Below are 16563 nucleotides of genomic sequence, written 5' to 3'. Positions count from 1 at the left end.
CATTCTGCGTATGGTTCTTTCATATTTGTTTACATGCACACACATATAGGACAAATAGATACTTAAATATCCCTACAAAAACAGTGACAGTCATCTGACTGGTCATATGACAGTCACAGCTGAAAAAATTTTGTCAACGCGCAAAACAAAGTTTCTATAATTTTCTTAAGAGCCTTGTGCAAAAACTGATGTAAACAAACTCATGTGTGTGAGTTTGCGTCTCTCTTTAACCCATGGGTATTCGGAATTTATTCACTATATATCTTTTTTTCTGAGTCATTGCTGACTATAAAGCCATCATAGCTGAAAATTGTCAGTGATGACTGAAACGCTATCATAGCAGCAATTTGTCAGTCATGACTGTAAATATATCACAAGTGAAAAAGTCTTTTGCGCAGTAGATAATATAATTTTCATTTTTTTAATAAATTTCAAACTTTGAATCAAAATTATTTATAACAATATACATAAATATAAAATGGATTGCAACAAAAAATATAATTAAATAATAAAATATGAAAAGAAATTTTCACATGATGCCATCTCCTCCTCTCAATAGCTCTGCGTACGTCGTTCAGTGGATATTTCTGAATTTAAAAATGCAAGCGGAAATTAACTAAATAAATAGTTTTATTTAAAGCTTATTTAACTTACACTTGTGTGTATATCATATTTGAAAGCTCCTCTCTTTCATAAAAATTTATATTTTTAACACCAAACCCAAAAGAAGAGTACAACACTTTTCGTTTGTGGCAAGAAGAACACTAAAAATTGTTTTGCGCAGTTGTTGAGTAAAGGATTCAGCAATTTCATTCTTACATGATTCTAGATGTCTCTGTTTAACAATAACAGTGACGGTCAGTTGACAAGTAAACTAAATAAAGTACTGACATAATAAATGTAAGTGCATTGGTGAACCCATCAGCATTTTCTTATAGGAAACCAAAAACTATGATAATTGGTCTAGCCGATCTCGAGTTATAAGTGTTGTAACAAACCCGACTTTTTGTTATATATATAAATTAAAAGAGATTTTATGAAATATAACTTGAAATAGGTAAATTTGTACATACATACTTATATGCTTTGATATCAAATATATACAGAATATCTATAAATTATATGCAGAGTCGTTTTTGCTGAAAATGCTCAATTCTGCTATTTCGAGTTTCCTGAAATAATAATGACCCAACAATTACCCTCCACCCGCCAAGCCCCACGTGAGGGGCGCAATCCGTATATGTGCGGAATTAGCCGAGTCAGAAAAGGTAAGAGAGTTTCTTAAATGTTGATATCTAAAACTGCTCAGCTGCAGAAACAAAAATTTCAACAGCTAAGATTTATAGTTACAATATAATAAATTGTTACATTTTCATTGATTAAAAGAAAACAATAAAGTCTTTTTAATTTTGAAAAGTGAGTCAGATAAGTCAAATGTGCTGGAATGAGAATTAAAATCGTGACATATACGGCGGAATGGCTCGTTTAGTTCAAAATTTGATTTACAGGATTTTAACAGTAAAGGTCTAAACTGTCTCGAAAAGCGAATCGGGATATTAAATTTAATTTCAGACAGGAGAAAAGAACTGCAAACTTTTCCATTCCAAATTTTCACTAAAAATATTATGCCAAGCGACTAGAAAGTGTAGGTAGATTAATAAGTTTTAAACGACTAGTGTATGGAAGTAGGCTTACCCTAGAATCCCATCGGATATGCCCTAAGGCGAAAAGTAAAAATTGTTTTTGAACAGACTCTAACTTGTTAGAATGGATTTGGTAGTTAGGGTTCCATACAACAGAGCCATATTCCAATATAGGTCTAACCAAAGTTATATAAAGTGTTTTAGTAATATACGGATCTCTAAATTCTTTAGACCAACGTTTAACAAAACTGAGGACAGCTTTTGCTTTCAAGACCATGGTGTCAATATGAAGACAAAAATTAAGCTAAGTTAATAATTAACTCCCAAATCAACATAGTTAAAAACTTGCTCCACAATATGGTGTTTTATCACATAAGAAGAGGGGTGCACAGATCTACGAGAAAAGCACATCATCTTACATTTATTCAGATTCCCTGGCAAATCATTTCTATCACACCATGCAACCATATTGTTTAAGTCTGTTTGCAACAGACACCTTTCCTCTGTTGAAGTATATGATTTAAAAAGCTTTACGTCGTCAGCGTATAATAAAATTTTTAAGAATTAAATTACTGAAGAGATATCGTTAATAAACAACAAGAACAGAATCGGGCCAAGATGACTACCTTGCGGAACACCTAAAGAGACATTAATTGTATCTGAAAGAGTATCCTCAAATTTCACTCGTTGTGTTCTATTATAAAGATAAAAAGCTACCCATTCAGGAAATCTTGACAGAAAGCCCAGCAGATCAAGTTTATGTATGAGAGATTTACTTAATCTAAAGCTTTGTTAAAGTCAGTGTATATAACATCCGTATGCTTATGTTCCCTAAAACCCAATGATACATGGTTTACAAATTCCAGTAAGTTTGTTAGCGTCGATTTCCCTTTCGAAATCCATGCTGAGATGAAATTAACGGAGAAATCGAAAAGGTTATATGGTCAGCGACGATAGCTTCAAAAAGTTTAGGTATAACTGATAGTTTTGCGATACATCTATAGTTTTCAATGTTGGACCTAAATCCACTTTTATGCAAAGGAATTATAAATGACTGTTTTCATATTGAAGGAAATATACCGTGTTTAAGAGAGGGGCACTATTTTTTAGGAAGCAGAGGGTATCATGTCTGGGCCGTAACTAAAAGATGGTTTTAACTTATTTAAATTACGTAGGACGTCTTCTTCAGAAATAATTGGAGCGTTAATTAAAGTATTCGGACACAGCACGTGCTGATAGCAAAAAGTTTTAGGAGAATTATAATAATTGTACTGTTTCATCTAGCCATGACTCCTAGACGTTGATCCTTTAGCTACAATACACTCAGTATATTTCGCTTTTTCATACTCCATGCAAGCAGCCACACACCAACTTTAAACTGCTCCACTCTATATTTATTTTTCCACTCGTTGTACATTGGTTCAACTTTACTTAACGTATTACACCTTCCAATTCTGGTCCTGCTTGCAAAGAGTCATCCGTTTCAGGTTTGATTTTATCCTGCTCTTCCACCTGTGAGGACACCTGTGCTGATATACACTCTTCGACTGTGAGCACTCCTTTGCTGGTATACCAACTTCCTGCTCTTCTAACTGTAAGGACGCTTGTGCTGGTATACAAGCTTCTTGCTCTTATGACTGTGAGAACCTTTGTACTGGTATACACGCTTCCTCTTCTTTTGACTGTGAGAATCCTTTTACTGGTTCACATGTTTCTTGATCTCCAACTCTTTTGACTGTGAGGACCTTTGTGCTGGTATACACGCTTCCACCTCGTCCGACTGTGAGGGCGCTTGTGCTAGTATTCAAGCTTCTTGCTCTTCTGACTGGGAGGACCCTTTTACTGGTTCACACGCTTCCTCCTCATCCAACTGTGAGGACACCTGCGCTGACATACGCATGTCCAGCTCTTTCGCTGCTGATAAACTTCCCCCCCAGAACATTCTGGCAACTACGAATTCGCTGTCTAGTTGCTTCTTGCAATTTATCGTCGATTAGATTTTGTTCTTTCAGTGTTCGTCACAATATTGTTATTAACAAAGCAAAGTATTTTCGTAACTTTGTATTTATTTGACGAATGTATTTAATAATTTAATCAACAAGACAAAAATTCAAACTTCGCTATTGTTTGTTTTGAACTTCAACTGTCAAAATTTTACTTTCCATTTGGCACATCAAAATGTAAAATTTATTTACATCATAGTAAATTTTTTCACTTCAACTCAACATAGTGAAAAATGTTACCGTTTGGCACACAGCCTCAATTGACAAAACTCTTCTTTCTATTTGTCACAGCAAAATGTAAAATTTGTTTACTCCATAATAAAATTTTTCATCCCATTTTAACACCTTAGATGATTTCATCATATTAATAATGACAGTCTGTGTATACCTTAAGCATTTGCAACGCTGTAAGTCATTTGCTAGTAAAAAAAATATTGTCAACAACAATTATGGCGTGTATTCGGGTGGTTTACGCTTTACAATATCAAATAAGTTTTTTTTTAAATATGAAAAACAGAAATTGAAGCTTTTTGTACGATTTCATTTCATTAATAAATTCAGGCGTTCTTACATTTTATAGGAAAGTCAATTTATGTATAAAACTAAAATAATGGAAAAAAATATTTAAAATAAAAGATGTTATATCTATGTTCATTGTGTTTATGAATGAAAAGATACGGTCCTACAAAATTAACACTCCCTGCAAGCGATTGGAACCAAATTTAAATTATAAAAGTTCAAACAAGAGGTAAATACCTAAGGATGTTAGATAAATATGAAGAATCATAAATATATTACTTAGATATTTTAAACTCATATTGTTTTAATTAACATATTCATCATATTCGGATATACTTTCAGCCTTAAAACAGCAACTTTATATGTTGGAAAATAAGATCATATGACAAAATGACAGTTCAGTTAAATTCCTTCAATATCGCAAATATCAATCTTCCTCTCACAATAACACCTATAATACCCGCTTTGAAAGATCTTACTGTTTCGGCTGCATCGAAATCTGATATGAATTCTGTGCAACCGGATTTAACATTTCATTGTATGTGCTGCCCGGCATACTTTGTAAATCCTTATATGTTATATCAACACATGAACAGTCAACATCCACAACCATTAGAAAGCGACGAAGGGGGTAAAACGGCATCTGATGATGATGATCAAGATTATAGCTGGGTACTTGAGCCAGTTTGCGAAATAGTTGATATGGAAGGCGATGATGGAGATGATGATTCAGATAGCGATTCGGATTCGGACGAAGATTCGTCCACCAGTTCTTCTCAAACCTCAAGCAGTAGCTCAACTACTGTTAGTGCCTCTAATTCCAATTCGGTAACTAGAGATACGAGTTTGAACGACTCTCAAGGTCATGATGACGATTACACACGCATGACTTCAGTAAGTACCAACACAGTGCCACCAGCTATTTATGAAGAGATTGTTGGGAATGAGTCCACAAATTCTTTCTGTACAACTAGTGAGTCTGCGTATCCAATGATTAAATTAAGAACTGCGGATCCTCGTGAATCTACTTCGATCATATTACTTAAGCCATTGCTGGAAAATATTAGCGAGGAATGCTCAAATAGTATGACTGTAATACCCTTTATCCCTAAGCCAGGAAGAGGAAGACGCAGCGCAGCACAAAATGCACAACTTGCTGCTTTAACAAATGGAGACAAAAAATGTTTTCAATGTGCACATTGCGAAGTCTCATTTCAAAACGCCGGTGACCTTTCGAAACATGTGCGATGCCATATTACAAACAAACCATTTCAATGTGGAATCTGTGAAAAGACCTTTACACACATCGGCAGTTTGAATACTCATATTAGAATTCATAGTGGCGAGAAACCGTATAAGTGCGAATTATGTCCAAAGGTAAATTAAGGAAGAAAACAAATTTTTTCGAATAATTATTAATAAATACGTTTTTTTTTCTTCTACAGGCTTTTACACAATCAAGCAGCCTAATGGTGCACGTTCGATCTCATTCTATACGAAAGCCACATCAGTGTTATTTATGCGATAAAGGTATTCATATTTTTTATGACATCTCCTATACTACAGATTTTTATTCTCTAAATTATCTTTATAGGTTTCATAAACTCAAGCTCGCTCGTATTACACCTCAAATCACATGATGACACTGAAATTTTCAATTGTCCTGAATGTGACAAATCTTTTAAACAAGAAGACTTACTCGAGAAACATCTCCAAATGCACACACAACAACTTGTATATCAGTGTTCCATTTGTCATACAGCTTTTCGAACATCATCGGAGTTAGTGCAGCATATGAAATGTCACATGGGTGAAAAACCTTTTACATGCTCTATTTGTGATCGTTCTTTCACGCAATCAGGCAGCCTTGGAATACATATGCGTATTCACACTGGGGAACGTCCATTTCAATGCAAACTCTGTGACAAAGCATTCACGCAAGCATCTAGCCTCAGTGTTCATATGAAAATTCATTCTGGCGAAAAGTCATACCCTTGCCATATTTGCGGTAAGTCCTATAGTCAGCAAGCCTATCTAAACAAACACATACAGGCTCATCTTACAGCAGGAGAAAACACAATAGCCATGAATGTGGCGAATGCTGTTCAATTATCAGATGGTATTGTGCCTTCAGAAGAAACGCTAGTTTGTATTGTTTGCGGAGTATTGCATAAAGACGTAAGTTCATTAGCATTACATGTTACACAGAAGCATGCCGTGTTGCTAAAGGATACTGGACACAGTAATACAAAACAAATGCAAATGTCTTCTGATTATTTGGGTGAAGAGGAACGTCGTTTACAAGAGCAACAATATATACAACAATTACAATTAATTATGCGCACTGGCGGTGTATTGCCGCAAATTGCTATGGATGTCGATACTAGGAAGAACGATGGGGAATTAGTAAGACCTGGTAACTTTGAACGTATGGGAGATAATGAGAATAATGGAAATGGGAACTTGGAAACGGTAAAACAAGATTTCGACCAGAATTCTTTTGATGATTACGGTGCTGAAGAAGAAGTTGAAACAGAGGAATGAAGGGCATTATTTTATATGCATAACTCAAAATCTCGTCAGTAATACAATAGAGAAAGAACAAAGTTTAGTCCATGATTACTGCATTATATAATTTGCGTATAATGTTAGTGTTATGTTTTCAGTATAAACATCTTTATATATTAGATATATGACCCCCATTGACATTTTTACCCTGTGGCTTTTCAGTATTGCTTATGTTTTATTGTGAATATTAAATTGTAAACTTAGCATGGTTCGAAAAAATAAAATTGTTAAGTATATACGGAATTTATTAAATTCTTGAATATGTTAACACAAAACTATACTTCTTCGATTTTAACAACTAATTGTAGAATGGATTGTATGTGACCCAATGAGCTCGCGATTGTTCCTTTTCGCTTTTATGTGTAGTAAACAGAGATTTATATACATCGCTGGCCTTTGGATCTTTTGCAACACTATAGTTATTCCTTAAACGTTTCAATTCGGGATCTTCTAATACATTTTCAGACACAACCGAACGCTTTAGGTTTGAAATCAGCTTATTTGGCCCAATCGTTGAAGATTGGCTTGTGGAGGGAGTATTGTCGTTTTGATCTTCTGTTTTTTTGCATTTCTCTCCTTTTTCAAAATCTTGTTTTTTTTCTTCGGTAAAAGTTTTCTGAATAGATAATTTACCAACATTTCTTACTCCATCCTGGCCCTTTTTATCTTTTTTGCTGGATTTTCTTTTTATATTACGTATTTCCATTTTTGCTTGCATTAATTCCAAATCTTCTTCGGACCCATTCAGAACAACCACATCTTCAACACTGAAAGGTTCCAAACAGAGAGGGCATGTACTGCCTCCACTGTCATTTCGTTTAATTTGTTTAAGAGCACGCTCCGATATTACACATCCACAAGACCATAAAGCTACAAATCGAAATTTTCCTGACATTTCAAGGCCTATCAACTTGCATATGTAAGGAGCATGGCGAGTATCTAATAAACCTTCTGTTTTATCTTCAGTTGTGTATGACGGGTTCGATGTTAGCTTAAGTGTTTTGATATCTTTCAAGGTACGAATATGTTTAATAGATTCGGGCTTCTTTTCTTTTTCTAGCAATTGCTCAATGATGCTTTGTTTAGAATACAAGCGTCCAAACCCGCACATTACAATTGGCTCCTGTAGATGTTCTTGAGTAAGTGCGCAATGTAGCCAGCGAAATTCGCGTTCAGCATCTTTATCTTTCTGAAAAGACGAATATTGATAGATTCAAACAAAATTCCAAATTCAGCTTACCTGCTCTGGTTTTTTGGCAGTGCGTACAAGTTCATCTCGTCGCGGTATAGTTCCACCATCACATCCCATATTTGCTTCTTACAATCTTAATTTTATTCAGTGAGTTAGTTACAATTTACTAGGGATGACTCTTCCTTTTCAACAGCCTATATTTCCGTCAGAGATAAATTATTAATTATCCCTGCCCACCTCGTTTCTCACTGGAAATGAGAGAGCAAATTCTAAACGTCAAAACCTTCTAAACTCAAGCAACCATTGTATAAGCTTTATTAGATTTATACAATGCAAGCAACTGTCAAAGTTCAGCAGGTCTGCCGTTTGCAATTGGAAAAAGAGGGACGGCCAGATTGAAATCCTACAGAAATATATGTAAACAGAAAAATGTGTGCTGATGTTGAAGATCACTAACAAAAATTTAAAAACAATGAAAATGAAAGAAAACGCGAAATTGAAATGTATGTGATGATATCTTTTGTGATGCCATGCTTATTAGTATTGATTTTCAATTGAACATTTTTAAAAACATTTATTAAGTGAGAGCTAATACATTTATTACTTTGATTACATATTGAAAGTTCAAAAATCAATTGTTTAATATATTACAAAATCACAAAAAAATAATATAAAAAGTTTCTGCATATGTTTAACGGATACAAGTATAATAATATTTAATCTTAGTAAATGATGGGTATTTTAATTTAAATTTATATTTAATTAATTTTTAAAAATTATTATTTTCTCCGATCTGGCTACAATGGAAAATGTTACAAAAAATTCTAATTTTGAGGCGCTCTCACACTGGTAAGAGTTGGGCATCCCATTATCCCTGGTATAAATCAACAAGTAACCAATCCTTGTTTGGATTGTCAGTAATACACACGCAAATTCTACTACTAAAGTCACACTTGGTAGGGGTTGCCTACTTATATTCTACTATAAAAGTCACACTTGGTACGGGCTGCTAACTAATATTCTAGTACTAAAACGTACAATTGACTCAAATCTGCTTAAGTGTGTTGCAGTGTTATGTTTTAAAATTTATAAATTTAAGAATGTTTTTATTAAATATTATTCATTAATTGGTACATTGTTTTGCGTACTATTATTGTTGTCCCTGAATTGTACCTAATTTTTTACCATGGACACAGTTTTAATCAGAGTGCTGCCTTGTAAAGAGAAATTAATACATAAGTAAGAAATTGTGAATTCGGGTAATAAGTAGTAAAGTATTAAGTTGTTTGGACTAGAAATAAAGATAAGTGAATAGCCATTAAATTGGGACTTCTATATAACAATCCAGTGATCGAACTCAAGAATGAGTTATAGGTAGACGATTTATCGAGAAATCCGTTACAATTGGCGTCAGAAGTGGGATTGTCAAATAAATTTCCAAAGAGATATTTATTGACCTGAAGATTCCACAATTAAAAAACAAGCTGGAGCAATGTGTTTGGCGACAAATGGGTTAAAAACTGAATCACTGTTGGGAGAGGCCAGGGAGGCGGAAAACATTAATATTGAGGAATATGTCTTTCAATTGGAATTAGAAAAAGAAACAACGAAGATAGAAGAAAGGAAGAGACTTGCTCATCAAAAGCTATGGACACAAACATGCTTTTGGCTGCAATGTCGAAGATGTCAGCGTAATTATTCCATATGTCAACGCAAATGTCGCACATATCAACGCAAACTTTAACACAAATGTCAACGCAAATATCGACACAGTTTGAAGAGCAGGATGCTCGTATGACTTTATGAATGTCGCAGTTAGAAATGCGGTTGTCGACGCAGTTCACAGCTCAACATGCATGTATATCAGCACAGTTGTCAGCGGTGAAAGAGCTGGACATGCGTATATTAGCGCAGGTGCCCTCACAGTTGGAAGAGCAAGGAGCTTGTACACCAGCACAAGTGTCACAGTCGGAAGAGCAGGAAGCGTATATACCAGTACAAGGGTCCTTAAAGTCGAGAGAGCAAGACGTTCGCATGTCCTCACAGTCAGAAGATCAGCAAACGAGTAAAGCAGTAAAAATATCCTCACAGTCAGAAGAGCACGAAGCGTGTATACCAGCACAGGTATCCTCACAGATGATTAAATTGCGGAAAATTCAATTTGCCTATTAGATAAGAAAGTATTCGACTTTATTAACTCAAATAAAGACATTTCGATTCGATGTCAAAGTCTTCTTGCACACGCCAATGATTTTACCCATCGACTCTTCGAAAATACAAATATTTTGATGTTATTAGAAAGCTTTATGAGCAATGAAGAACCTACGGTACAAGTACCAAGTTTTGAATTTGTTGCGATATTTAAATGCAATGAAATTCGGAATTCAGGTGTTGCCATCTAGTTATCGTAATAAACAGGACAGATATTACGTTGTTACTATTCAGTTGCAAATAAAAGCTCCTTACTCAAGCTCCTTAGCAAGAATTTGGGTTCACAAGCTCCGGGCGATGTTATTGGAGAACGCGTAGAATATTGTGAACAGTCGGTAGTTCTTGCGGATGATTTTAATATCAGTTTTTCATTGTTAGAAGATGCGCCATAACTACAATACAATCCAACGACAAAAGAGGGGACCACTATTTATGCAGTTTTCGGCAGAAAAATTATTTTTTATTATTTTATCTATCATAATCCACTTGCAAATATTAAAAAATATGAATACAGTGACCGCTGAAAGTGAGAATTAAATTTAAAAAAATTGTTTTTGAAAAAAAAAAATTATATATGCCAAAAATATTGTGTGATAATAACATTGATTTCAATCCTTTCATGTTTCCAATTAGCCATCATGACACACTGTTTGTTTTTATTTATATAACCTATATTAATTAAATATTTAGGTAATAATACAAACTTCATTTAATTATCTACAATATAAAACAATATTGTATATAAAACAAAGTCGGGTTTGTTACAACACTTATAACTCGAGATCGGCTAGACCAATTTTCATGGATTTTGGTTCGTTGGACTTGTCCCCGCCCCGAATAGCAGAATACATCTTAAAAATAATGAAAACTCGATGAATCATTTTCCCTAAATGTTACTTTGTTTCGTACCTGTAATCTGAAATGGATGGAAATTATTCAACTGCTACTTCCCGGACAAACATCAAGTGATCGACACGGCATTACCGCACGTGTTTTCAAGCAAAAATCCAGTCACTGATGAATTACATTGTTAAACAACACGTCTTTGGGATTACCCAATGCTGGATGTATTCAATTGAATGGCAAAAACGAGGTTTGCCGCATGCACACATTCTAATTTGGTTAGTCGATATAATTCGGCGAGATCAAATAGATGACATCATATGTGCGGAGATTCCTGATCCTGAAACCCACCCAGACCTACATGATGCTGTAATCAAGAATATGATTATTTCGCCGTGTGGCACCATCAACCGCCAATCACCGTGCAGTCTATCGCCCGATGATGATGGTAAAACTATCATCGACAACAGTTGGGTTGTTCCATATTCGCCACTTTTTTCCAAAACATTCAAGGCACATTGTAATGTTAAGTATTGCAATTAGGTCAAGTCAATTAAATACATTTGCAAATATGTCACGAAAGGCAGCGACATGGTGGTTTTTGGTATCCAATCATCCAATACCAACGATGAAATTACGCGCTATCAAGTCGGTAGATATGTGAACTGCAATGAAGCAATTTGGCGTATATTCTCATTCCCTATTCACGAACGTCATCTCACTGTTGTACATATGGGGGTGCATCTAGAGAACGGTCAGAGAGTTTAGTTCACAACGTCGAATGCTGCTCAACGTGCTGCAACACCTCCAGCGACAACACTGACCAGTTTCTTTGCGATTTGTCAAAGCGATCCGTTCGCACGAACGTTGCTGTACTCAGAGATGCCACGTTTTTACACATGGAACGCTACATAGAAGTAATTTCAACGTCGGAAGCAAGGCCATGCAGTTCCTGGTCATCTAGATATGCGTTCTACTGATGCTCTTGGTCGTATTCACACAGTTCATCCGAAGAATGATGAATGTTTCTATTTGCGGTTGTTGTGGGTACATGTTCGAGTCCCAACATCATTTAAATCACTACGAACTGTTATTGGTATAGAGTGCCCCACATTTCCTGCAGCATGTCAAGAGCTCAATTTGCTTGGAAACGATGCTCATTGGGATACAACAATCGCTGAAGCAATTGTTTATACATCTCCAAATCAGATACGCACATTATTTGCTATCATCATTTCGATATGCTTTCCATCGAACCCACGTGACCTGTGCAACAAATTCAAAGATAACATGTGAGAAGACATTTTACATCGAATTCGTGTCAGCACAAGAAACCCCGATATTGAGGCGAATGTGGAGATGCATAACCAGGCGCTAACTCTTGATCGAAGATATGTGTTACTTCATTTGCGGCAGTTTGTTAGTCAGGTTAAGAATGCCAGCGCCCGGTCGCGGAATGAGAGACGCACTTAATGTAGAATTGGGACGTGAACGTGAATATGATCCACATGAATTAGTACAATCAGTTCGAACGAATGTACCTGGCTTATTTTTTCTGGATGTCCCTGGCGGAACTGGAAAGACATTCCTTATGTCATTGATTTTGGCCACTGTACGTGCGAGATCAGAAATTGCGGTTGCAGTTGCTTCTTCTGGAATTGCGGCCACATTGTTAGACGGATGCAGTATGACTCACTCAGCGTTAAAATTGCCATTAAACCTTCAAACTACTGAAAAACCGACATGTAACATTTCGAAACAATCCGCAATAGCCAAAGTTTTAGTAACATCAAAATTCATAATATGGGACAAATGCGCAATGGCGCACAAACGCGCATTGGAGGCTCTTGACCGAATACAAGATCTACGCAATGACTCGAGATGTTTTGGTGGTTCAATGATTTTACTATCTGGCGATTTCCGACAAACACTACCACTCAATCCAAGATCTACTGCTGCCGACGAAATCATCGCTTGCCTCAAAGCATCAAATCTGTGGCGATATGCAAAGAAACTTCAACTGTCAGTAAATATGAGAGTTGCATTGTTGAACGATCTATCTGTTGATGATTTCTCTAAGCAATTGCTAACTATCGGTAATGGACGTGTTCCTGTTGACGAATCGAGCGGATTGATTTCGTTTCCTTCAAATTTTTGCAATTTCGTCTCATCGAAAGACGAGCTTATCAACAAAGTATTCCCGGATATCATTGCTAACCACAAAAATACTAAATGGTTAAGTAAGCTAGCAATTTTGGCGGCTAAGAATAAAGATGTAGCTGACCTAAATATTATAATTCAGAATCAAATCGTAGGTACTTTGTATTCTTTCAAATCTATCGACTGTGTAACGAACGAAGATGAAGCCACTAATTATCCAACTGAATTTTTAAACTCCTTGGATGTGCCTGGTTTACCACCGCACAATTTGCAACTGAGGGTTGGCTGGATAGTCATCATGATTAGAAATTTAAACCAACCAAAACTGTGCAATGAACTATTTGTGGCCTCAATTTAAAAAATGCATGTTTTTCTCATGGTCAATTGTACGTGGCATGTTCACGTGCCGATAAACCATCCGCTTTATTTTTTCTTGCGTCTGACAAAAAAACAAAGAATGTCGGGGCCCACAAGGGCTTGAATGAACAGAGTTAATCCGAGTGTACTTAATTTTTATTTGTATTCCCTTTCTGTATGTATTGTTGATCATAATAAAATACTTTATACGTCTATCTATGTTTATATTTATTTTGTATCATTGTATTACGTTCATCAAAGCCTAAATTAGTTCAGCTAAAAGGCAACACGACATTAATTGACTGTTAGGCGGTATTTATCATGAAATATTATATTTTTCTCATATAATACTGAAAATGCTCTGCTATTTTTGGGTCCCCTGATGTTGTGTTTCACGTTAATAATTTTCTGTAGTGAAACACGCTCATCGTTTTCAGATCCTCAGCGAAAAGTGAAATATTTTGATAATGGCCGCATCGTGAACCTAAATTATGACATTTGCGGAAAATCAATGAAAGAGAGCGACTAAGATTACACCGACGTGTAGTGAAAGGGGAGAAATAGTTACTTTTTTCCCGAGGCTAGAACAAACGTAATTTATCAGATAACAAATGCATTAATTACTGATAGCCTATCGGTAACCAGTTAGCTAACTTTTACCCATCTTATAGGATTTTGTTCACAATTTACATGCTGTTCGATGCTTCTTCTTCTCATCTCAAAAAAATTAAGCCACATTATGGCGCATAGTTTGTTTTTGTGACGATTGTCACAGGCTAAATTGAAAAAAGGTAAGAGTAAATAATTGTCGTAATATTGTATTCTATCATTCTTGAGAATAACAACATGTTCGTACCAAAAATTTGAAGTGTTATTCATTTACTAATCTAGACTGTTTTCACAGCCGTTGCAGATTTACAAAACATCTGTTTTTGACTAACCGATCAAAGCTGTGACATTTTTTCTCGCCACAATTGTATTATATTGCCTTCTGCAGCTTCACTCCATATTACTCTCCTGTTTTGGAAATTATTTTCTGCCATTTTCACTTATTTACTTGTTATTGCTCTAATTTTTTCATTTTACTTTATTTATTTCTTTAATTTTTTTCACTTTGACAGTGTTTGGTGTCAAAATCAGTGCGATAAAAGAAATTGTGACAAACAGATGGCGCGAAGTCAGATTCGCACAGGTAGATTTTAAGTAGAATATACTGTGGCGAACACGAATACCAGAACAAATCAGAATCAAAGATAAACTGCCAGAAGCAACTAGACAGCGAACTCGTAGTTACAGAATGTTCTAGTAGCGAGCTTTTGTTAAAGATTTACTATATAAGGGCTGCCGGATTGGGCAGCAGACACAGTTCTAGTTAGAGTGTTGTCGTGATATGAGCAATTAAGCTATAAGCAAGAAGTTATAAACTCGAATATCGAGCAATAAGTGTTAAGTTGTTGGAATTAGAAATAAAGATAAGTGTATAGCCATTAAATTGGGATTTTTATTTAAAAATCCAGTTATCGAACTCAAGAGTGAGTGACGATTTATCAAGAAATCCGTTACAATTGGTGTCAGAAGTGGGATTTTCAAATAAACTCCCAACGAGAGAAAATGGCTAAGTTTAATGATTTGAAGATTTCACAACTGAAAAATGAGTTGGGGCAACTTGGTTTGACAACAAATGGAGTAAAGGCCGACTTACAGTCACGTTTAGGAGAGGCCATTGAAGCAGAAAACGTTAATGTTGACATATATGTGTTTCAATTGGAATTAGAGGAAGAAACAACGAGAATACAAGAAAAGGAAAGGATTCAATGTTCAACAGAGGTTGTTTTGGCTGCAATATCGCAAATGTCAGCGCAAATGTCCCAGATGGCAACGCAAAATACGACAAGGCAACAAACTCTGAGGGTTTTATTGAAGGCGATTGAGTATTGTTATATAACCCACAACGAAAGCAAGGGTTATCTCCCAAACTACAGTGTAATTGAGAAGGACCATACCAGGATGTAGTGTATCGCATACAGACCATTGGAAGACCAAGGAATAAAATGAAGGTGGTTCATCTGGAACGGTGTGCAGCGTTTGGTACCGCAAATATGTCTAATCGGGACGATCGACTTAGGTGGAGGGCAGTGTGGCGAACACGAATACCAGAACAAATCAGAATCGACGATAAACTGCCAGAAGCAACTTGACAGCAAATTCATAGTTGCCAGAATGTTCTAGCAGCGAACTTTTATTAAAGATTTACTGTATAAGGGCTGCCGGACTCTGCAGCAGACAGAGTTCTTGTTAGAGTGTTGTCGTAATATGAGCAATTAAGCTATAAACATGAAGTTGTAAACTCGAATATCGAGCAATAAGTGTTAAGTTATTGGAATTAGAAATAAAGATAAGTGTATAGCAATTAAATTGGGACTTTCATTTAACCATCCAGTGATCAAACTCAAGAGTGAGCTATAAGTAGACGATTTATCGAGAAATCCGTTACAACACTATGTTCCGACACTTAATCACGAGATTTAGGCTGTGGAGTAGATTATTTCACTACTCTACTAGATTTAGCCAGATCTCGCGGCACAAAAATTACACTTGTTAATCTCGTAACCAAGGATATTTGAAGATAATCTATTCGAAAAAATCCAGTCACTGATGAATTACATTGTTAAACAACACGTCTTTGGGATTACCCAATGCTGGATGTGTTCAATTGAATGGCAAAAACGAGGCTTGCCGCATGCACACATTCTAATTTGGTTAGTCGATAGAATTCGGCGAGATCAAATAAATGATATCATATATGAGGAGATTCTTGATCCTGAAACCGACCCAGACCTACATGATGTTGTAATCAAGAATATGATTATTTCGCCGTGTGGCACCATCAACCGCCAATCACCGTGCATGGTCGACGGAAAGTGTTCTAAACCGTATCCACGCAAAATTACGGCAGATACCAACCATCACAGGTAACGATGGTTGTCCAATGTGTAAGCGTCGATCGCCCGATGATAATGGTAGAACTATCACAACTAAAGTGAAAGGAAACGATTTTGTGGTCGAC

The 16563-nt window shown here is 35.8% G+C and overlaps 3 protein-coding genes across 4 annotated transcripts; 2 read left to right on the top strand and 1 right to left on the bottom strand.

Annotated features, from left to right (window-relative positions):
- Positions 1–4079: 4079 nt before the first annotated feature.
- Positions 4080–6976, top strand: LOC106624987 (zinc finger protein ZFP2). Of its 2 annotated transcripts, XM_014244784.3 has the most exons (5): positions 4080–4394; positions 4508–5542; positions 5611–5695; positions 5760–6173; positions 6231–6976. In XM_014244784.3, exons 2-5 carry the CDS (start codon positions 4556–4558, stop codon positions 6707–6709), a joined length of 1965 nt encoding a protein of 654 aa, XP_014100259.2. In that variant the 5' UTR covers positions 4080–4394; positions 4508–4555; the 3' UTR covers positions 6710–6976. The 2 variants fall into 2 exon arrangements, with proteins under 2 accessions (XP_014100259.2, XP_014100258.2); XM_014244783.3 differs by having other exon boundaries at positions 5760–6976.
- On the bottom strand, positions 6958–8331 carry LOC106624989 (replication termination factor 2). Its single transcript, XM_014244785.3, has 2 exons — positions 7974–8331; positions 6958–7922 (listed from the first exon to the last, which is right to left on the bottom strand). The coding sequence occupies exons 1-2, from the start codon at positions 8040–8042 to the stop codon at positions 7032–7034; spliced, it is 960 nt and encodes a 319-aa protein (XP_014100260.1). The 5' UTR covers positions 8043–8331; the 3' UTR covers positions 6958–7031.
- Positions 8332–12414: 4083 nt separating this feature from the next.
- LOC138856021 (uncharacterized) lies at positions 12415–13497 on the top strand. Its single transcript, XM_070106471.1, has one exon. The coding sequence runs from the start codon at positions 12415–12417 to the stop codon at positions 13495–13497; it is 1083 nt and encodes a 360-aa protein (XP_069962572.1).
- Positions 13498–16563: the final 3066 nt, after the last annotated feature.

This window comes from Bactrocera oleae, chromosome 3 (assembly GCF_042242935.1).
Source record: "Bactrocera oleae isolate idBacOlea1 chromosome 3, idBacOlea1, whole genome shotgun sequence".
NCBI classification, from domain to species: Eukaryota; Metazoa; Arthropoda; class Insecta; order Diptera; family Tephritidae; genus Bactrocera; species Bactrocera oleae.
This window is presented reverse-complemented; position numbering and strand designations above follow the sequence as displayed.

Excerpts from the sequence above, each read along its gene's own strand:
- LOC138856021 (XM_070106471.1), top strand. The coding sequence starts at position 12,415 with ATGCCAGCGCCCGGTCGCGGAATGAGAGACGCACTTAATGTAGAATTG.
- LOC106624987 (XM_014244783.3), top strand. The coding sequence starts at position 4,556 with ATGACAGTTCAGTTAAATTCCTTCAATATCGCAAATATCAATCTTCCT. Across the intron at positions 5,543-5,610 it reads AGTGCGAATTATGTCCAAAG|GCTTTTACACAATCAAGCAG; the intron begins GTAAATTAAGGA and ends TTTCTTCTACAG. Across the intron at positions 5,696-5,759 it reads GTGTTATTTATGCGATAAAG|GTTTCATAAACTCAAGCTCG; the intron begins GTATTCATATTT and ends TTATCTTTATAG.
- LOC106624989 (XM_014244785.3), bottom strand. The coding sequence starts at position 8,042 with ATGGGATGTGATGGTGGAACTATACCGCGACGAGATGAACTTGTACGC. Across the intron at positions 7,923-7,973 it reads CTGCCAAAAAACCAGAGCAG|AAAGATAAAGATGCTGAACG; the intron begins GTAAGCTGAATT and ends TCGTCTTTTCAG.